This window comes from Juglans regia, chromosome 10 (genome assembly GCF_001411555.2).
Source record: "Juglans regia cultivar Chandler chromosome 10, Walnut 2.0, whole genome shotgun sequence".
In the NCBI taxonomy this organism is placed as follows: Eukaryota; Viridiplantae; Streptophyta; class Magnoliopsida; order Fagales; family Juglandaceae; genus Juglans; species Juglans regia.
The window spans coordinates 34,897,212-34,920,565 of NC_049910.1; the positions used below are offsets into that span (position 1 = coordinate 34,897,212).

Below are 23,354 nucleotides of genomic sequence, written 5' to 3' on the forward strand. Positions count from 1 at the left end.
TGATATTACTAATGGCAGACTATTTGTGTTCCGGTGCTCAATCACATCTTCCAGTCTTAGCAGTATTTGAATTGAGCAAAAAGTTCTCAAGGGTTAATCTCCTATCAAGTAACATGAACTAATTAATTCCTAGGATCGAACGGGTTAACTAGGACACCGAAACATACCGACGAGTCGGATACGGGTTAGACTAATTTTTACAGGTAAAAGGGCAAATAAAAGTCTCTTCCGGACCTTCTGGTCGGGCAGATCAGTTTGGGTTCGGTTTTTCCTGTCTCCCTTAAGTAATCTCTTCCCAATTTGATAATTTTGTTTGCCAAGTATTGATTAATTAGTAGAGTACCAAATTGATGATTGTGACATGAGAAAGAGACTACAAGCCATAGTTTGTATACAAAATCCATTGATCATATTACAGCTCAAACTAGCGGGATGAACCTCATTATTCAAAGCATGTATACACGCATTTTCTCTCAAGTAGTTGGAAATTTTCTTTTCCTTTTATCTCAAGGAAAAATATACCTAGACTACTTTCAGAGCATATACATTATTTTTTTTTGGCTAGTTTGTTTACATACTGCAAGGCTGACATGAATACATTAGATCCTTTGTATGGATGGACCTTTTACTCACAAGTACTTGTATACATCGGTTTGGTGAAACTTATTTAAGGAATTTCATATGATGTGTCTTTCTAGAGTCCTGATGAGCTTAAACCTGTGGTTGCTAATTTGGTGACAATCACTTGTCGATGATAAGATGAATGAACAAATTGACTGTAATCCGCAATCGGCAATCAAAAACATCTGAACTGCTTTTGTGCAATGAATATGAGGTATAATACCCTGGAGCTGATATTAGGGCAGAGAAAGCTTAGGTGTATTCAAGAATTGCACCTGTGTGATTAAACCCACATGATATTTGTAATGCTTTCACATTCTTTCCGATTGTAACCATCGCCGGTTCTATGCGGTCGACATCACTTCCATGACCCTATAAAAAAACATGTATTGGAGACACTTAACTACATAGCTACATAGTTTCCGTACAATGAATGTGACTAAGAAGATTAAGCAAAAAAGAAAAAAAAAAATGAATACAGCAAACATTGATGCTACAACAATCAAACATGTTTGACAACACCTCAAGAGCATGCAACAACGATGATATTAAGGGTAATTCAACAAGAAAATGCAGACTTTAATTTACTACATCACAGCTGTACCAAGAATATGGTACAGGTATGGAGGTATGGATAGAACTAGTACAAAATCAAATAGTAGTGGCATGTTCATGAACTACATTTTAATATCTTTGGTTTTTTGGATAAATGCTTTATTAAGTATCCACATCATCTAACAGTGCCTCACTAATGATCATAATCATTAATACAGATAACAGTTTATGAAGTTCCAATGTTTACTACTTGGTCAAAACAGAGGAAAAGAAAGTTGGAAGCATACCAATTGTCCGCCAGAAGAATGCCCATCTTCAGAAAATGTTCCATGAGAACCACCCCAGCCCCATGTGAATATATTTCCTTCTGGACGAAAGTAATAAATTAAGTTGTCAGCATATATACATTGCACATTAAGATAATATAATGTACATTACGAAAGGGAACGTTTAGCATGCAAAATCTAATACATTTGAGCATATGAAAAAATGGTTAAAAAAATAATTGCAATGTTCAATAAATTCTTCTAATTGACATTTTCTTTTAACATTTAACATCAATATGAAATTCTTACAAATGATCAATGTATATCCATATATCACTAGTCTTGCTTTTATGAATAAAAGGGACATTTAATTCGGTGTCTTGGTCATAGGAATATGATAGGCCAAAGTAAGATAATATTATCATCCAAAGGTCTAAGATAATTATATAAAAATATTAGCTTCCAAGACCTCGCTCATTTATCTTCTGACACTCGTTTTTCCATCATTAGTTTATGAACAAAATTTTGTTATGTAGCATCACCATCCAGCTATGAGCACCCAACAGTCCCATCGACCAGCTTTCTGAATTGATGAACAATAGGGGTGTAACCGGTCCGGTTTTGTATTTTTCAAAACCGATTACGCACCGATTACCCTCCTAAACCAGTACTTCCGGTTTTACCGGTTTCCGGTCCGGTTTTCCGGTTTTTTTAAAATGTAAATTTCACAATTTGTCATTAAAAATTTGTTTATAAAAAAAAAAAAATTGATTTAAAAAAATGTTTTATACTTTTATTAATATATTAGACTATATAATAGTATTAATATTAGACTATTGATATAGTTATAAGTTATATATTAGTATTAGTTATAAACTTTTAGTGATTTAGTATTAATATTTTATGTAATAATTTATAAATTATAATAAGAAATTATTTCATATATGAATATATATGTTATATATAAAATTTCACATAAAAATTTATAATTATACATTATATATAAAACTTATATATATTAATATTTAATATATATAAAATATTTTGTATAAAACTTATATATAAAAATATTATTTTTTATTTTTTTTAATCAACCGGTCCGGTCCGGTCCAAAAAATTCCGGAACCAGAACCGGCCGGTTTTTACGTTTTAAAAACCGGTTCCGGACCGGACCGGTTCAAAACCGGTAAAACCGGTCCGGTTCGGTCCGGTCCGGTCCGGTCCGGTTTTCCGGTTTGAGTTTACACCCCTATTGAACAATGTGGCTTCTAAAACACTGTTTTCGAAAATAGTGAGGACCCTAAAAGGCCTAATCAGAATCAGGCTACGCTAGTGAGTTAAGTTTAAACTAATTGCATAGTTTTCCCAAATATTTAAGCATGGGCACCCCTTTTCTATTTTGTGGTCAATTAAGCAGATTAGAACGGGGAGTAAACCTGCAAACCATCAACTAAGCATACTTTATTCATATGTATCTGTTTCATTAGGGAGTTGCCAAGGATACTATAGGAAGAAGATGCATGTCAAGTGACAGATAACAACTCAGAAGATTGTATAAATTCTCTGGATGATGTCCACAATGAAAAAGTTTCATGTTTCAGAGGGAAAAAGTTCATAAGTTGTTTCTAAATTATTATTATTTCTTTTATAACTAAGCTGTTTCTAAAATATTTAAAACATTTCCAAAACTAAGAGAAATTTAGAACTTATTTCAAAATTTAAACTTATCAGAAAGTGTACATCAACATCCATTTGTTGATTACTTAAGAAAAATGCAATATAAGAAATCACATACTCCAATCTGGTTTTAGATTAAAAAGAAATCCTTACCAGAAATAGCTGCTGTATGCTTCCAACCACAAGAAACCTGTAAATGCACATTTGTCAAAGGTATCAGACATTAAATACGAAGCCGATGAAAGAATTGAACAATATATTTCCCTATCACTGGTTAGGTGCTTATATTCACTGCCCTTGGTCTGTTTTCTTCTATTCAAATCTTATCCTCAACTCATCAGAAAAAATCAGTAAGAGCAGCAGGAAGGCACCCCGTCCTTACAAAATTTTCCTCTTTAAGTTTTTTTTTATAAGTAAAAATTATATTGATAAGAATAAGCATAGCTCAAGTACACAAGATGATATACAAAAAAGGTCACACCTAATTAGAGAGAAGAAATAGAAACAAGAAAATTATGAAAATTGAGGCCACGAAAATCTACAGCTGTGGCCCAAGGATTTTCCTCTTAAGTTGTTACCTCATAAAACAATGTTTTTCAATATTACTAACGGAAAAAGACAACAGACCTTGGTAATAGGAGATTTCAAGAAAGGACCTTGAACTCTTTCAGGTACATGAAATACATCTGTAGAACTGACAGAAAAAACCAACCAATGGAGATATCAGCATCCTTCATGTGAAATTGTAATCATAAAATAATTAAGAACAGATGTTTGAGTTGCAGGTTAAAAACAAAATCATTTGCGGAGAATACCCGATACCAAGACAGCCATTCTCATTTGAGCCCCACGTATATAGTTGCCCACTACCTATGAAAAACAGTAAAATAGCAATTGAAATTACAAGGACTAAAGTTAATTGGATACAATACATAGCATGCAGTTGAAGAATGTAGAACAAACACAACAAAAGTGTAACACCCCACTCCCGTCGATTAATAATAAAGTCATGTTTTTAAAAATCTAGGGAGCCAGAGTGCTACTACTAAACCTGACTTGAAATTTTTTTATTGTTATTTTTATTTTTTATTTTTATTTAAAGGAAGCAGCAAGTACAAAGATTCCTTATAATAAATAGAGTCGTTTTGTATTAAAATACTAAAAACATAAATGAGAGCGCGCGAAAGCATTTATTAAAATTTCTCAAAATCTGTACCATAAAAATCATAACTTAAAATCTCTGTAAATGATCTAGGTCATTGTCACGCCTCCTTAGACTTTGGGTAGTGAGAATACCTGAGAAGTGTTAAGAATGTTTGTGAATAGTTATGAGTAGAGATTGAAGTGGGTTTGTGGGTCCCATTGAGAGTATTTTGAGTTGTTTGGATGTATGAAGTATGTTGACTTTTGGATAGATAATTGAAAAAAGTGTGAGTCCCATCAATGATTGATTTTTTTTTAATGATGATTTTATTTATATATAATAGTGATAAATATTATAGTGATTTTATTTTTTATTTATATTTAATAGTGATAAATATTATAGAATGTTTATGAATAGTTATGAGTAGAGATTGAAGTGACTTTGTGGGTCCCATTGAGAGTATTCTCGCCTGCAACTCTACCTTCATAAATATTCTGACCTAGGATGGTTTAAAAATATAAAAACAACTAAAATGAGTCGATGACTCAGTAAGAAACTCATCATAATGTAAACATAATTAACATAAGTTTTTCATAAAATATTTTTTTCATACTGAGAGTTTAAAATCATGATTCATTATACTGATACTTATGCTATGTATGACTGATTTATCTTAATTAACTGACTGATTTGCTTGGCTAACACACTTAACCCTATGTGCGAGGTTGTGCACTGGCCCCACGTTCTATTGCGGCCGCAAGCGGAGCCGCTGATAGTATTCTGGCATACTATGGTGGACCACGCTTGAGTCCATGACTTGCACATCTACCCTGAAACTGTATTGGTACCATGCATCTGAATGATCATCTAATTAAACTATTCTGATCTTATCTTGCACTTGATCTTACGAAAGTTTACGTGTCTTGTGCAACATGAGATGTATGAAATGCATAATACATACATAACTATAATATGCAGAATGAAACATGATAAATGGCGTGCTTGCAAATATCATGACATAAGTGGTAAGTAAACACTGGCTTTTAAAGAATTGGCCTTAATAATAATATATATAACTAACTAATGTATGTTAATCCTAATTTATGATCAAGCTACTTACCTTGCAGCGTTAATCTAATATTTCCGGCATGAAACCAATCATGTGAACTAGAATGAGAGAGAAAATGTGAAGGGTGTTGTGAGAGGAATGAGGCAGTTGGCTATTAGCATTGTGAACGTGGGACATGCACGGTGCTAGATTGGGTATCTTCGGTTCGGCCTCTGCACTTACGAAAGTTTATAGTTTTTTCCAAATAACACACGGAAGGGAGATATTTATAAAGAGATTTGAGAGAGAGTGCCGACGAGTTCGAGTTGGAATCGGTCGTAATCATTCAAGAAGAGAGTTTGAATTTAGAAACATAATCTAATAGTTCATTCAATGTAAGATTGGTAGGACTGAGACTGCGTAAGGGACTTCAATCAGTGATGATTTTAAATTGAAATAAATTTATAATCGCTGATCTTTAAATTCTAAAAGAAGTCTAACTCGTTCAATAAATAATAAATAAGATTTAACCTAGGTATTGAGCCTAATTAAAACTCCTAATCAATCTCAATAATTTATCGCTCATGGGCTTATCCAATATGGCCCAATAAAAATTATCAATATTCCGACCTTAGAATTATTGGGATAAGTCCTTACAAAAAGTGAGAAAAGGAAAAAGGGAAGAAGGAAAATAGGGCTCTGGGATCATTCAAAAGAAAACTTGTCCAGTGAAATTTCGACACTTTAAACCTGCAACATTACTATACATACATTGTATTATGTATGTATGTACAAAGATAAAAAGAGACAGATGTAAGCTGCGTTCTCTCAGCACAAATGTATTTTGAGCACTGCTTCACATATAAAGCTCGTAATGTTTAAATATATTGATTTTATTGTGACCCTAATCTCTTGGGAGAAGACTATTTGAATCAGAGTTCTACTTCTAACTAAAGGCAAACATCTGACATTGCAAGCAATGGAGAGCAGTAGCCCGTTTGAGTCGTTGTGAGCCAAGAAGGAACAGTCTAAAGCACTACTGAGCATGAATAGAAATAAAGCATCGGTTCCAAATGGGTCTCTCATTGCCCCTTTTTTTTCAGTCATGTTTGTCTGTGGTCGATGGGGATTTTCGGTTTTCCCTTTTCAAATCAAACTGGTCTGTAATGAATGAGGTTTTGATATGGATTTTTGTCTCTCCATGAGCACAGGAAGTTTATGAGAAGAGCCTGAATTCTTCTTTCATCACAAAAATTAAAAAGAAAGCAGGTGCACCAGATATTTTTTCTGACATGTAGGGTACGTTTGGATAGTGAGAAGTGTTGAGAAGTGTTGAGAATGTTTGTGAATAGTTATGAGTAGAGATTGGAGTGAGTTTGTGGGTCCCATTGAGAGTATTTTGAGTTGTTTGGATGTGTGAAGTATGTTGAGTTGTTGACTTTTAAGTAGTTAGTTGAAAAATGTGTAGGGCCTATAAATATTATAGTAATTTTATTTTTAGTAATAAATATTATAATGATTTTATTATAGTGATTTTTTAATATTAATAAGTATTGTAGTGATTTTATTTTACTTTTATATATAATAATAATAAATATTATAATGATTTTATTTTTAATTTATATATAATAGTGATAAATATTATAGTAATGTTATTTTTTATTTATATATTATAGTGATTTTATTTTTAATTTATATATAATAGTGATAAATATTATAGTATTTTATTTTTTATTTATATATAATAGAGATAAACATTATATTATACTGATTTTATTTTTTATTTATATTTAATAGTGATAAATATTATAGTGATTTTATTTTTTATTTATATATTATAGTGATTTTATTTTTTATTTATATATTATAGCGATTTTATTTTTTATTTATATATAATAGTGATAAATATTTTTTATTTATATATTATAGTATTTTTTTATTTATATATTATAATAATTTTTTTTTTATATTTAATAGTGATAAATATTATAGTGATTTGATTTTTTATTTATATATAATAGTGATAAGTATTATAAAATATTTGTGAATAATTATGAGTAGAGATTGAAATGGGTTTGTGGGTCTCATTGAGAGTATTTTAAGTTGTTTGGCATGTGAAGTATTTTCAAAAGTACAAGAATACTTAGAAAGTGTTGAGGATACTTTAGTACCCAAACATAGCCTTAGTCTAATCTCATTAAAATGCAAAAGGGTGCAGCCTTTATACATAGGAAGTATACAAGAGAACCCCTATTGCAAATGAAACAGATATCTAATCTATTAGCTCGGTAAGCACAAATTGTTAGGTGCTGGCTAAAAGATCAAAGAAAGTGCTAGAAGGTTCTCTATCGAATAATCAGAATGTTTTCATTGAGCAAGATAGATGCTGGATTCAAGTTTATGAGCTAATGGGCATTGAAGAGTAGATGGTTATTGAATGTCCTGGTTCTCTATCGAATAAGTTGGAACTAGAGAAAGCTTATGGTCACTTATGGTTCTGGGATCACAAGAGATATCGTTGTATTTCAAAAGTCAGATAATGGAATTACTAGTCCTAGTGGTTTCTTCAATAATTCAAGAGATCTGAGGCAAGAAAACCTACATTCTCTATTTCCTTCATCATGGTGATGAAGACGCTTTGTAAAATGTTAGCAATCATAAATAGTTCAAGCTCTCTTTCGGGATTTCAGGTGGGAGATTTTACTAGTATGATTTTGGAGATATCCCACCTATTTGCAACATAGCACTTCAATATTTTGTGAACCTTTTTTTTTTTTTGTTATAAATAAACGATTATATTGATATGAATAGGCATAACCCAAGTACACAAGATGGTATACAAAAGGTAACACCTATTTAGGAAGAGAAAATAGAAACTAGAAATTCATGAAAATTGAGGCCACGAAAATCCACAACTGTGGCCCATAGAAAAAGAGTCCTGAGTAGGGGTGTAAACTCAAACCGGAAAACCGGACCGAACCGGACCGGTTTTGAACCGGTCTGGTCCGGAACCGGTTTTTAAAACGTAAAAACCGGCCGGTTCTGGTTCCGGAATTTTTTGGACCGGACCGGACCGGTTGATTAAAAAAAATAAAAAATAATATTTTTATATATAAGTTTTATATATAATATATAATTATAAATTTTTATGTGAAATTTTATATATAACATATATATTCATATATGAAATAATTTCTTATTATAATTTATAAATTATTACATAAAATATTAATACTAAATCACTAAAAGTTTATAACTAATACTAATATATAACTTATAACTATATCAATAGTCTAATATTAATACTATTATATAGTCTAATATATTAATAAAAGTATAAAACATTTTTTTTAAATCAATTTTTTTTTTTTATAAACAAATTTTTAATGACAAATTGTGAAATTTACATTTTAAAAAATCGGAAAAACGGACCGGAAACCGGTAAAACCGGAAGTACCGGTTTAGGAGGGTAATCGGTGCGTAATCGGTTTTGAAAAATACAAAACCGGTACATACCGATTCGGTCCTAAATTTTATCAAAAACCGTACCGGACCGGTTACACCCCTAGTCCTGACTAAAAATAATTTAAGTTCTTCCAATGAATGCTCATTGTCTTCAAATGTCGGGTCATTTCGCTCCCCTTCCATAGGCACCACAAAATACATATCGGAACCATTTTCCACACCGTTGAGATTTGTGAGAGATCTCGTAGATTAGTCCATCTAGCCATGAGCTCAATCATTGTGGCAAGCATCACCTAAGCAAGATCTAATATGTTGAACACTTCATTCCATAACATTCTAGCAACCTCACAATGCAACAGCAAGTGATCCACAGTTTCACCATTTTTCCTACACATGCAACACCACTCTACTATGATAACCCTTCATTTCCGTAAGTTGTCCAAAGTCAAGATCTTACCCAATGTTGCTACCCATACAAAAAAAGCCGCTTTGGGAGACGTCTTATTTTGCCAAATCCTTCTCCATGGGAACTCATTGTTCGGTGGCTGTGTGAGACATTGTTTTAAATACCGAAGCGTACCGGCCACTGGTCCGGTATAGGTATTACATATATTTCGTACCGGCCGATATTTCAGTCTATACCGGCCTGTTTTCGGCCCGTACCGGCGGATATTTTGGCCTTTATTTTTTTTTTCATTTTTTCAAACTACAAGCTTATTTTTTGACCCTCAATTCAGGTTAGGCTATTTATAATTTATATATATGTATTTATATATAATTTATTCATATATAGACTATTCCGAAACGATACACGAAACGGTACCAATACTGAAATATTTCGTTTCAGTGCCTTGACCGATACGGCGTCCGGTACGATATTCAAAACTTTGGTGTGAGGGTCTTATAAAAAGAGCGAACTGGGAATATACCTTTACCGATGAGTATCCACATCATGTCAATGCCCTTGTGTTCTCAGTATCATGTGGTATAGAAGACCAAAAAACTCCTTTATGCTGCCAACTTCCCAATCTTGGGCTACCTTGGTGAAATTCACGTTCCATTTAGGGGTGAGAATTGAGCGGTCCAGACCAGAAAAATCGACCAGACCAGCCAATTCGGTCCGGTCCGTTCCGAATTTCATAGGACCAAATGAATTCGGTCCAGTCCATGGTCCAGTGGTTTTTCGGACCGGACCGAATTAAAATAAAAAATATATATAGATAATTTATATATTAATTATATAATTTTCATTTGACCAATTAACCTAATCCTATCACTAACTCACCATTAAGCAATTATTAACTAATAGTAATATTTATAATTTTATACTAATAGTAATATTTATAATTTTATAGTAATAGTAATATTTATACTAATACAAGTATTATATTAATAGTCTAGACTCTACTTCTAGACTCTAATATGGTATTAAAAAAAATACTAATAGTCTAATATAGTCTAAGACTATAGTTAATAGTTATACTTATACTAATATAGTTATAACTTATACTAAATCACTATAACTAATATTAGTATATTACTAACATATAACTATACTATATGGGCGAAGGTACAGTTGTTTGTGAGGTTTCTTGCATTATTTCATTATGCAATTTTAAAATTCTCGGGTGGTGAATATGTAACTTGTAATGTTTTTTTCCCGGAGTTGGTTATTATTAAAGATACCATTAACATGGAGTGTGAAAAACGAAACTCCGTGGTGGGATTAATGACCACAAATATGAAGAGAAAGTTTTACAAGTATTGGGAGAACTTGAAAAATCAGAATATGTTGCTCTATGTTGGTGTTCTTCTTGATCCTCGTTACCAGATGCGATATCTTGATTTTGGGTTGGGAAAAATGTATGCACATGATCATGCAAAAAAAATTGATTTCAGTTGGAAGGTGAAAAATGCATTTATCCGCATATATTAGACATACAGGGAAAATGAAGAAGGGCATTCTCCTCAGCACATAAGTTCCCAACATGAAAATGTAGCTCCTTCAGCTGACAAGGTGGCTAGTAGAAAGGCAAAAATGATGACTGAATTTAAGCAACAGTTGCAGTCAGAAGATAATTTGGAAAGTAAGTAAGAGGTTGATAGATATCTAGCTGAAAGATGTGAGGATGAAGATGATAGTTTTGACCTTCTAATTTGGTGGAAGGTGAATTCAGTTAGATATCGCGTACTTTCAAAGGTTGCATGCAATGTTCTTGCAATACGGGTATCTATTGTGGCCTTTGAATCTACATTTAGCACTACAGGTCGTGTACTTGACCCTTTCCGAAGTAGTTTAAATCCAATGAGTGTTGAGGATCTCATATGCGCACAAAACTAGCTTCGTTCTTCTTCTACTTCAATAAGCCTTAGGACTTTAATGGATGAAGTGGAGGAATTTGAGAAGCAGCTGGATATGGGTATGTAATAAAATTACCTTTGATATCTTTTGTGATTTATTTTATTTTATCTTCTATATTATGTAACTTTATTTAACTTATTTTGTTTTAAATTTTTATGGATAGAACTTGTTAGGGACCCAAACTTTGTTGATTCTGTGGAGGGGTCAAATTCAATGCCTACTGGCCCTACACCCAATGATGATTAAAGACTAAAGAGGTAAGAAGATTGTTGGTAAGCTAAGCTCTGATGATCTCTTTATGTGGGTTATGATTTATTAATCTGTCTATATTTGTTTAGTGGGATGCATGTGGGAATTGTGTTCCATGTGAAGTGTTTATTATTAGCTGGATATTTGTCGTCTGTTCCTTTTTCACTCCCAAGTGTGGTGTTGAGGATTTGGTTTTGCATAATGCAACTTTAATATGAAAAATTCGTTTTGCATAATGCAACTTTAATATGAAAAATCTTGTCTATTTGCCATAAGATATATGATTTGTAAGTTTTGGGTATTGACAATATGACAAGCCATAAGATTTTTGGTTTTTGGTGTTTTTCATTTTGGGTCCTTGGTAACTTTTGCTTTATTGCATAAATTTGGTTGTAGGGATTTCATACATGGGGCTTGAGCTCCAGTAATTAAGCAGATATGAACGTCACTCCTCTTTAAAAACTGGCTAGAATATCACTAACTAGTTTTACCCATTATATGTTAAGTACTTAAGTTGTCAAGTTTTAGATTGTAATTTGTAATAACTTTTGTATTATTATTATTTTTTTTTTTTTTAGTTTTTTACATAGATTAGTTTTTTTTTATCACTATATTTTTCAAGATCAAGTTTTTTTTAGTAGTTTTAGCTAAAAAATGTAGAAAATTTGAAGTGGGCCGAAAATAATTGAAATTGGGCCCCAAAAAAATCAGATTTACATGGGCTAAAGGGCCCATTTTAGGCATGTCCAGACCGACTAGACCGACTTTGGACCGGACCAGACCGAAATGGACCGGACCGGACATGTCCTATACCTTACTCGGTCCGGTCCAGGGTGGAGAATTCCTGGACTGAATAGGTCCGGTCCAGTCCACAAAATCTCCCAAGACCGGACCGGACCGAGCCGAGATCACCCCTAGTTCCATTGGACTAGGTCCCCAGAGAACTCCATACAATCAGCCATTGATGCATCTTTCTCACGTGCAATTCTAAAAATTGACGAGAAAGAATCATATAGAGCGTGATCTCCACACCACTAGTCAGTCCAAATTTTATTCTAAACCCATCATCCAACACCAACCCAATTGGTTGGTGTACAAAAATCCTCCACCCTCCTCTAATGTGTTTACAAATTCCTACTCCATAAGCCCCATGAACTTCTCTAGTGCACCACCACCAAACCCCCCCCCGCGGGCGCAAACATACCTCCATATTTAAGTTCAATCACTGACTTCCATAAGGCTTCCAGTTCCATGTTGTATCTCCACATCCACTTCCCAGGTAAGACTCGATTGAAAATCTTCAACTTTCTAATACCCAACCCACCGGAGGAGACTGGAGAGCATACCTAATCCCACTTGACTAGATAAAACTTGATTTCATCTCCTAACCCACTCCACAGAAAATCACGATAAAGTTTCTCAATGCGTTTCGCCACACTTGCTAGGATTAGGAATATAGATAAAAAGTATGTTGGCATATTAGAAAGAGTACTTTTGATTAGAGTGATCATACCACCTTTCGAAAGATACAATCTTTTCCAACCTGCCAATCTGCATTCAATCTTCTCAATCACTGTATCCCAAATTGATATAGACATTGCAATTGCCCCCAAGGGAAGACCAAGGTAATTCATGGGAAGAGAGGAAACCTTACATCCAAGGAAACCTTAATTATGTAGTTATGTAATTAAGGTAGGGAGGTGAGAACTTGATCTACCAAAAATTCTTGGTTGCAAGGTGAAAACTCTTTCCAAGAAATATCAGGGCCTGCCTCACTATTCATCTTAAAAAGCAAAAGCTGTGTGGGACATGGTGATTGTGAAGATGGAACAAGAGTTGATGGATTGAAAAAGACTTTGCTGTAAGGTGGAAGTGCCAAGAGCACTTTGTCAAGCTTGCCAACATTTCCCATCTTTTCTTTGCATGTCACTATGCCAAAAATAGACTTAAGAAATTACAAAGAGATTTTCTTTGGCATTGTTTACAAGATTATATTACTTTCCCTTAACAAAAATGAGGTTTGAGAATTAGAAGGCTTCGTTCTTCCAAGCAGCTTTATTGGGTAACTGGTTTGGTAGTGTAAGAAGGAACGATATTATCCTAGGAGGCAAGCGGTGGACTAAAAGTATGGTGTGGGGATGGGATCATGGTGCTCTACTTAAGTTGTAGGCACCTATGGAGTGGGTTTATGGAAGAATAACTGTAGAGGATCCGGGATTCCTTGAGGAGATTGGAAAGGAGCCACATCACTCAGGTAAGATTTTTCGCGATGTCTTGTGTGGGGAGGTTTTGGTAGAATGCATATTTTCTAGATTCTTAGGAGAAAGAAGATAGGGAAGCAATGGTTGTTGATTATATGAGGATGGTATTTCTACTGCATTCCAATATCTTGTAGGGCAGGTCAAGCTTAGATTTGGAGCCATTAGTTTCTAGATTTGATGTATGCTTCCAATATTTGTGGTCCTATGAGGTAAGGATTCAAGCCCGTCATCAAAGAATGATATGAGGTTAAAACTTTATATAGGGTGCTAAGGCAAGGGCAGCTGTAGTGTCACCTCCAAGGTCACCATCATTGCAAAAACCGAAACATTGAGTTCCCATTAAGTAAAACCTGATTAATATTAACGTAATGTATACAAACAACCTCATGTTTCATTTTGGACTTCTATGTATGTATTATTAGTTAGTTGATTTTTCTTGAATTGGTCTGCAGATTCGGTTAACTCTCAGTCAAGCCCCATGTCTTTTGGGCCAATACAGTTCCCTGAGGAACATTATATGGAAGAAATCTCTCATAGGTGTTTGAGAGGGCAATCCCCCACCAGGACAGAAGCAACTCTGGTTAAGAATAGCTGCTAGATAAAACACTGTTTAATGGGAATAAATTGTACGTGGTCAGGAGGACAAGAAAGGTAAACCACTCCATGTAGTTTTAGCTATCTTTTCTTCATAACTTTCGTTACTAATATAAACATGGGATTTCAAAAAAAAAGTTTAATTAAAACTACAAAATGAAATGAGAAGTTGATAATTTACTTGTCAGAACACATGTGTGATAACCACCACATGAAACTTCTTCTGAATATGGCAGTTTGCTAATCTTGAACCGTGCTGTTGCATCATCCCCATCCCCAACGCCCTGAATTAATTTCCATTGAGAAATAAATAGTAAAGATATGATTGAGAATTGACCAAAGAGTTAAAGAAACTATGAATACAAAGATCAATATAAAAACAAAATCCGGGACTAACCACTTTATATGCCACTTTTTCACCAAATATAAAAACACAGCCATTTTCTGCAAAATTTTAAAGGGAAAAGGGGAGGGGGGGGGCACAAAAGCAGATGATTCAACAGGACATTTTAAATGAGGTCAAAGCTTCACCACAAAAAACCATTGAGTCATAATAAAGGTCAACAAAATACCATCAATACATGCCGAATGCAGCAACCCAGCAGCTACGTTTTTAACCTACATCCATCAATAATTACGCTAAAAACCACAATTATTAGTGAAAAAGTGACATTGATTTAGATACAAAAGATTAATCATGAACTGAAACTTCAAGCAAATAATACCTTAATCCCCTCGAGATTCTTGATAAGCCTCGGTGTGTATTCGCTGCACAAAGAAATGATATATTTGTACATCAAAACAAATGAATTTGAGCAGCATAGACTCTTCCTCAAAGGAGTTGTATTGATGTTAAAGCCTAATGTGTTTATCAGATTCAAAAACTTGATTGTGAAGGAGGGAGCTCACCATACATCTCAAGGTGAACCTTCACAACCTCAAATCTAAATTGGAGAGCTTATCGTTAATAGAGGAGACTTTTGGAGACAAATATGAAGGTCAGTCAGCTTAAGCAAGGGGACAAGAATATGAAGTTATTCCATATATTTATGTCCAATAAAATAGGAGAGCTTATCATTATTAGAGGAGACTTTTGGAGACAAATATGAGGGAGTTGGCTTGAGCAAGGGGACAAGAACAATATTGTATGCTTGTGTCCCATAAAGAGCAAATCTCATCCCGAATTTGGTACTTACTAGCACTCCTTTCTACAATGAGGAGAGGTGAGAGAATCTAGTACTACGAGAAACAGCCAATACAAAAAGATTTTTTGTTTTTATTGGCACCGTGTGTCTGAGAATAGCATCCCGACTAATCCTGGGGGTGCACAGGTCCTTGGCAAGGAGTTAACCAATACAAAAAGTTATAGTGGTAACCCTGGGTATCGTCTTCTGTTGTGCATTGATGACGTAAATTAGGGGTAGTTGGAGAGGCTGCCTGACATAAAAAAAAAAAAAAAAGGAACCACAGTTTGTGTATATTTGCAAAAAGTTTGACTGCATAGTGCCCAGAAATTGTGAGAAGACTGTGGTTGACCTTAGAACCACAGTTCTCAAAACCCTTGATGTCTGGATGTGTTGACTCTGAATAGTTCCGGCTTCTCCAGTTATTTAGATTTTAGGTGCATTGCTTTCTTTCTTCTCCCTAGTTGGGTGCTTTCTCTTGCACTAATTTTTTTTTTTTTTTTTTAAAAAAAAAATTGGTGCACTCTCTTGCAGACATCCTATGTACCTGGGTTCCACTCCCTTTGTGCTTTTAATAAAATTGATTTTTTTTCTTACATGTAAGAAATTAGAAAATGCAGTAAAAGCAAACTATCATATGAGCAATCCATGTATAGAGGGAGTAAAGGACATTCTTTCTTGGCTCTACCACCAAAGATTCCCTATCTTCAAAGGCCTGTGCATCCTGCTCTCCCCAAAATTCCAAATACACCACAGAAACAAAAAGGGTCCAGCATCTGCACTACTCATCAAAAGTAAATAAAGTATTGTTCAGGAAGAAAGAATGAAAGAAAGAACGAAAGAAATTACAACCTGTTGCTTTTGAAGAACCCAAAAACGCTTGATTCATGGCCATGACCAAGTCTTCCAGAACCTCCTAGCCCCCAACTTAAAGCCTCACCACCATCTGATGGAGAATTTAAACAACAAGCATGATGCGGGGGTTTACAATAAAGAGAGGGAAGAAAATAGAGTATTTGCCACCAAAGATCTGGCAAGGTGTGAGTGGCAGCCTTGCATTATAGGTAGTGGCATTGGATGGGGGTGATGGTGGTGTGGTAGAGGGTTTTGCAGTGCATAATGGGTAGTGATTTCAAAAATCCAATGACAGTAGTAATGGGCTGGCAATGACTGAAAATGGGGATTTTAGTGACAAAGGGTAGAAGTGGTATGGGAGAAGGGTGAATATATATGCTTCTTTCTTCCCCAATTTCTCAATTAAAATTTTGGTTCTCATGTGTTTGGGAACCAAATTCCATCCACCCCCCCCCCCGGGGGGGTTTTGTGGAAATGTTTTTTTCCACATTTTGCATTTTGTGTTAATGGAATAAACCAGTGTAATGGGAATGGGGAAATGGGATCCCACTTTCCCTTATGTCCACACCCATGTTGGATACATGAAATCCATCTCCATTCCCAATGAACAAAGAGAAGCTTGTAGTTGTGACTTTGTTTGCTTTTTACATATAAATTATGCTTGTTCACTGTTTCCTCAACCTGCACCCATCACCCCACAACCCACCTCTTTGCCATCACAGTTACCTTTAAGACCTCAGCTGTGTATCCTTTTATTTTCTATTTTCTTTCAAGCAATCAGAGGATAGTTTGCAGAGCTACAAGCATGAAGGTTGGCATTGGCTAGAATATTCCGATTTTCCAGGAGCTGTTCAAAAGAAATCCAAATAAAGTCTAAATCTCATAGGGCTGTGCAGCTAAAGAGCCCCTTGATGACACGCCTACTAGATTTGACAGTAGATTTGTTTTAGGCAAAGATGCAATGCAAGTGAATTCTTATTGCATTCTTCTGGCAGCAGTGGTGACCACAGTGATGGTGATGGGAAGGTGAGAGTGAGAAAGTGGTGGCAACACTTATAGTACTGGTTTTATTTCCTGTCTTCATTTCTGAGATTAACCAAACAAGAGAATAAAAGAAAGAAAAAAGGAAACATTTATTTTCACTTTCTTTGAGATTATCCTACCTGTACATTGACAGGAATCACAACTTGGTAATGGATATTCCAAAAATGGAATCTCATCCCCGAATTTTCATTCCCATGAGTGAAACAGAGCTTAAAATAGAATCTAATTTTCTAAAACATTTCCAGTTCCATACCAGTAATAGCCACTGAGTGCTCTGAGCCCAGAGCTGCCATTTTAATGGTGATTCCATCCAAACACTCTACTTTAGTTGGTAGATGAACTGTTGCTGCTGCCCCTGCATATCAGTAAAACATATTCATTAATTCAAACAAGTACCTGTCACCTTTGAGTAACAAAGCAACTGCTGCAGGAAAAAGCAGAAGAGATATATAATGACCAATGTTTGGCAACTAAATAATATCGCCTAGACCAGAAAAGTAATGGTTCGATTGTTACTTTTTCCAAGGCCCAGTTGCCCATTGGAGTTTTTCCCCCACATGTAGAGTTCTCCATCCACTATAGGAAATAGAAAAGAACAACAGGAATGTTAAATGCAAAATCCACTTACAAAGGAATATTAAAAACAGGAAAAGAACCAAAAAAAATAGAGAGAGCTAATGGACACTAGAATTTTCCTAATCCAGATGATGTCATGGTCATTGAATGCAAAATCCTTCAAAAAAAGGCTGCTAATGTGCATTCTATGATCAAAAGGGGTGACTTTTGCGTCCACAGAAGTGTTCAACCCTTTCAGATATCCAGGTCAAAGTAAAGAATGATTTACGCCTTTACAAGTAAACTTTTTTTTTAAGTAAACTTTAGAGAGAGCTAATGGACACTAGAATTTTCCTAATCCAGATAATGTCATGGTCATTGAATGCAAAATCCTTCAAAAAAAGGCTGCTAATGTGCATTCTATGATCAAAAGGGGTGACTTTTGCGTCCACAGAAGTGTTCAACCCTTTCAGATATCCAGGTCAAAGTAAAGAATGACTTACGCCTTTACAAGTAAACTTTTTTTTTTTTGAGTGTGTGTGTGTTGGGGGGCAAAAAAAAGTACAAATTTGTATATTCAAGTTTCTGTGGATTGATATTTAGTTACAAAATGCAAAATCTCGTATAAGAACTAAGAACCATTTACGTCCAAAAGGGGAAGCAGTATAACATTAAAACAATTCAAATTTAAATTTATGCATATAAAAACATCCAGATAGTAAATTATTAAATGCAGTTGAATAAAACCATTAACAAGGAACCTTCTCTGAAACTGAAAGTGATCAAGGAGCTGTAAAAGAAATAATTCCTCATTGAATCCTCACACCAGCATTTCAAATGTTATGAAAATGCAACAATTTTTTCCATCCCGTCTTAACCTTGCAGGAGCACTGTAGAACGCATATAACTAGCCAGCCCATTACAGGCAACTATAACTTCTGGACAACTCCTATTTTCATCATGCCATCTTAAAATTAGTGTAAGTTTTGAAGAGTTTGACAATCACTCATCTACTATCAATTATGTGACATACTCTGCTAACAGAGCAAGATTTCAAAATAAAAATCTTACATGTAATGCACCATTTAGAAACAAATGAACATCTACCTTCTTCCACAAGTATAACATTTCTAACACCATACCTGTAACAGCAGAAGAGTGATGATAACCAGCAGAAATTTGCACAATGTCTTTCTGAAGCCCAGAAACCTCAACTGGCTCCTGCAACAGAAAGGCAGGCAAATAACCAACCGCAAGAAACTCTATAAGCCATTAGTAATTATCTATGCACTCAACCACAGAAAACCCTGAGAATCTTATTTTTTACAACAACACAGCATAATTAAAACTTGAAGGTATTCACATGAAATTTAATAGACAGACAAGATGTGCACAGCCCCCCCAACTGATGGTGATAAGATCACCTACTTCATGACAATGACTATGCCATCCCTACATCGGGAATGTCTTGTCCCTAACACTCAATCTCTCGTGCATAGCAACACCCATGAGGAACACTCAGTAGTAGAGAAAAGCAGACACAGAGAGGAGAGCTGGAAAAGAAATTAGAAGAGAAATATGGGAGGGAAATTTCAGGGAACAATGAGATTAAAAGATGGTAACCCTAGAAGTGTGGCTCTAATATCATGTCAAGTGTATAAATTATTAAACTTTGTCAAACATATATACTGTAAGAAAACATTTCAGCAGATTAGTGGCAGTTTGAGGGTGCAATGAGTCAAAAGTTGTAGTTTGCCGGCACAATTTATGATCATGTAAATTGGAAATCTCTTGTTGTATATGTTGAAGAGTTGTGGCATTGGGAAGAAATGTTGTAGCTAGATAGCCCTGTATTTGCTCAACGATGTTCTCAGTGTTGGTGATTGACACTCTCATAGGTTCTTCAATAGCACTCATGGCTTGAGATAGGGGGACCCTTTGTCTCCTATGCTTTTTGTCATAGTTACGGAGGCCATTAAAATTATCTCTTCTACAATGAGCAGGGGTCGTTTATCAGGATTTATGTAGAGTCAAGGCACAGTGACAGGATCATTTTTTCTCATCTTCTGTTTGTGGATGATACTTTGATTTTTTTTTTAGCAAACCCGGATCACCTTCTTTATTTGCATTGTTTGTTCGGTTATTCCTATTTTGAAGCATTCTCTGGGCTGAAAATCAATTTGGCTAAATGCAAATCGCAACTTGTTGTTAATATCAAGAATGTGGATAATTTGGTAAGTATTCTTGGTTGCAGAGCTTTTCATTTGCCTACGACATGTCTCAATCTTCCTTTAGGATCTCTCTTCAAAGCCCTATCAGTTTGGGATGATATTTTTGAAAAAAAGGAGAATTCGATTAATTGAGAGAGAGAGAACTGCTGTAACCTTTTTAGATTGTGAAAAGTCAATGGCAGATATCAAGGGATCCCTTTTAAACACCCTTTACCTTTGGATGTCTGCTTATAACTATTTTCTATCTCTAACTTCCAGAACTTTCTCACATAAAAAATAAAAAACTTCCAGAACTTTCTTTATCTTTGTTTCTTAGAACAATGGTATTACTTATATAAAAGGGCAACATAAGTGTTACTTATATAAAAAATAATAACATTAAGTGTAGAAAAATCTATAATAATAATTTTATTCCCAACTGAATAAAGAGCTAGGTAAACAAAATTAACCAACTAGGCAAAGAGGTCAAGAAACCATACAGTAGCATAACTTTTATTCTGTGAGATGCCGAGCTGTCCGAAATCATTAAGACCGGTGGCAAAAACACGGCCAGATTCTGTCAGAGGATAAATTATAAGCTTCTATCCTTACACCACCAATAATCTTCACAATCCATCACTTTTATGATGGAATAGAATTCTTCAAAAGATAAACAGCATGAAAGATTAAGTACAAAAACATGCACACCAACACGCACAGTGCTTGTGCGCACATGCACCAGCATATGCACACACCTATGTATACTGCCGAACCAGAAAAATGTGTGCTACCATATAGCTTTATATTAGCTAAGTTCAAAAGTTGAAAATAAGCAAACTCGAACTGCTGACAGGGTAAATTTGCCAAGCCCCCCCCCCCCCCCCCCAAAACTACTGATTCTACCATCCAATGGTTGATAATAACTCCCCCAAACACAGCTTACAACTCTGATCATACTGTGCTCTCCAATGTGCAACTCTTCTCAAAATCTGAGAAGGTGCTGAGTTGGATTCCAATTCAAACTAATGATTGCTGTGATTCCAGAGTATCCAGCCACAAGACAACCAGGAATGGAGAGCTTCCCCCTTTTTGTGCCAGAGTCTTTGGTGTGTGTGTGTGTGTGTGTGTAGGAAGCATAGCTTTCATTAATTTTCAATTGATCAAAAAATGTGATCGGGTTACTGGGTTACAGGTTAGGGCGCTCAGTTCATTGCCAGAGCCTATCAATTGCAACAGAGTTTAAACAAATAAATTTTTTTTTATGAGTAAATGAGAATAGCAGAAAAAGGAATCAAGTTAGGAGGACCTGTTAAGAATAGAGTGTGAGCACCGCCACAGGAGATTGCTCTAAGGTTTTGGCCTCGGAACGCAGAGCAGATAGCAGGCCTCCACTGAGAGTCCAAGCTCCCAAGCCCAAGCCTCCCGTAGTCTCCATTACCCCACACCGCTGCGAACCTTGTTCCCGATGCTTCACTTGATATCCATCTTCCAAATATCCCAATCCCGATCGCTGTTATCGTATCAAATCTCCGAATAATTCTGCATCCGCAACTTCTACTCCACATAACTTTCTCAGAAATTTGCCACGACCTGAACGAAATGAGAATTGAGAGGTGTGTTCGTTTGAAAAACGAGCAACAAGGCAACAAAGGGCAGCAACTAACGGCTCAAAGCGCTGCAACGTCATTCGCAGGAGGAAAATGCTTTCCAATTAGCCTACCAAATATGCCCTTCTTCTTCTTCTTCTTCTTCTTCTTCTTCTTCTTCTCTCTCCTAAGAACACTCTCATTAGATTAGTTAAAATTAAAATATATTTTTTATAAATACAAAATGAATTTAGTATTTAGCTATTACATTCACATAAGTTTCTATATTGGAATAGTCATTTTTTCATTATATGACAATAAAATAATATAAGATGAATTTAACTTTAACTATTCACATCAAATTTCTAAATTGGATTATCCATTTATTCATTATATAGTAATGAGTAATTAATAATTTTGAAATTTTTTTAATTATGAATTTATTTTATTTTATCATATTTTACTATTCATAATATTATATATTAATTAGTAATTGTATTCTAATTATATTTTTTTAATTGTTATTTAAAATGGAGAGATAAATAATTAATATTAAAAAGAGAGAAATAAATAAAAAAGGATTTGATGAATGAATAGTGTGTTCCAAATTTAGAAATTAGTTTGGATATTACTGTAACTATTGGAATATAACTAATTCAATGTGAGCAATTTACTAATCTAATAGCTAAATTTTCATTGGATTTAGCTTTTACCTAATCCAATGAGAATCCAATAAATAAGTCATTTTTAGTATTTTTTTCCACATTTTACTGATGTATTTGGTTAAAATAAATATTTTATATTAAAATAAATGACACAATCAATTTTATATTAAAATAAATGACACAATCAATCATATTAATAGAATATATAAAAAATATATAAAAGTAACTGCACATAATATTTTTATTTTTTAATAGTTAAACAAATGATTACTAATAATTTTTTATTTTTTTATTTTCTTAATATATTTAAAATATGTTTAAAAAATAAATATAAAAAAGTATAATTACAATTTGATGGAAATATTTAAAAATGCAAAAAATCTATTCAGGACCGTATGTTCACCAATTAGAAAGTTGCATGCTAGTTTTTAATTTTTTTTTTAATTAAAATGTTGTCCATTCGTTTCAAAATTTTATTAATCTCAATGGCATTGTTATAATTCAAATGATTTTTATTTAATTTATTAGCTTATAAGGACATTTAAAATATACTACTCCACTATAATTGCATATAATAAAATATAAAATTAAGAGTAATACCACTCTTTTAGAACTTAATTTTTTCACGAGAATGCTTTAGTAAGAAAGAAATTCGACAAAAATAGATTTATAAATTGACGTGATTATATTAGATTGTATAATTACTTTTATTATAAAGTAAATCTAAAGTTCATATAAATTCATGTCAATTTATAAGTTTACTTTTATAAATTTTATTTGTGACTATAATACTTATAAAACTCGACGCTTTTAAGAAAAAAAATATTATTTAAATTTCCCTTACTTGCTATCTAAATTCCAATTTGAATAATTATTGCCACAACATCAATATTGTTTATTGTTTATGCAAAGTTTTTTTGAAAAATGTGAACCCATCGTTAGAATTTATCAATGTTTCATGGAGAATTGGTGTTATTAAAGGGTACATAGGCCTTTAATAAATCTCTCAAATA

At 34.1% G+C, this 23,354-nt stretch overlaps 1 protein-coding gene across 2 annotated transcripts; it reads right to left on the reverse strand.

The window, feature by feature from the left end:
- Positions 1-369: 369 nt before the first annotated feature.
- On the reverse strand, positions 370-21,848 carry LOC108981941 (ultraviolet-B receptor UVR8). 2 transcript variants are annotated; one of them, XM_035694967.1, is made up of 16 exons: positions 21,755-21,848; positions 21,397-21,680; positions 20,591-20,667; positions 19,023-19,101; positions 17,842-17,901; positions 17,579-17,680; positions 16,279-16,372; positions 14,968-15,010; positions 14,815-14,860; positions 14,640-14,686; positions 14,424-14,526; positions 3,935-3,989; positions 3,747-3,813; positions 3,273-3,309; positions 1,464-1,540; positions 370-993 (listed from the first exon to the last, which is right to left on the reverse strand). In XM_035694967.1, exons 1-16 carry the CDS (start codon positions 21,775-21,777, stop codon positions 874-876), a joined length of 1,314 nt encoding a protein of 437 aa, XP_035550860.1. In that variant the 5' UTR covers positions 21,778-21,848; the 3' UTR covers positions 370-873. The 2 variants fall into 2 exon arrangements, with proteins under 2 accessions (XP_035550860.1, XP_018808744.1); XM_018953199.2 differs by having other exon boundaries at positions 1,464-1,543; positions 21,755-21,847.
- Positions 21,849-23,354: the final 1,506 nt, after the last annotated feature.

Coding starts and splice junctions, on each gene's coding strand:
- LOC108981941 (XM_018953199.2), bottom strand. CDS start 21,777: ATGACGTTGCAGCGCTTTGAGCC. Junction 20,668..21,396: donor TCACACTCTATTCTTAACAG/GTCCTCCTAACT, acceptor ATCCTCTGACAG/AATCTGGCCGTGTTTTTGCC. Junction 19,102..20,590: donor AGAATAAAAGTTATGCTACT/GTATGGTTTCTT, acceptor TTTCTGTTGCAG/GAGCCAGTTGAGGTTTCTGG.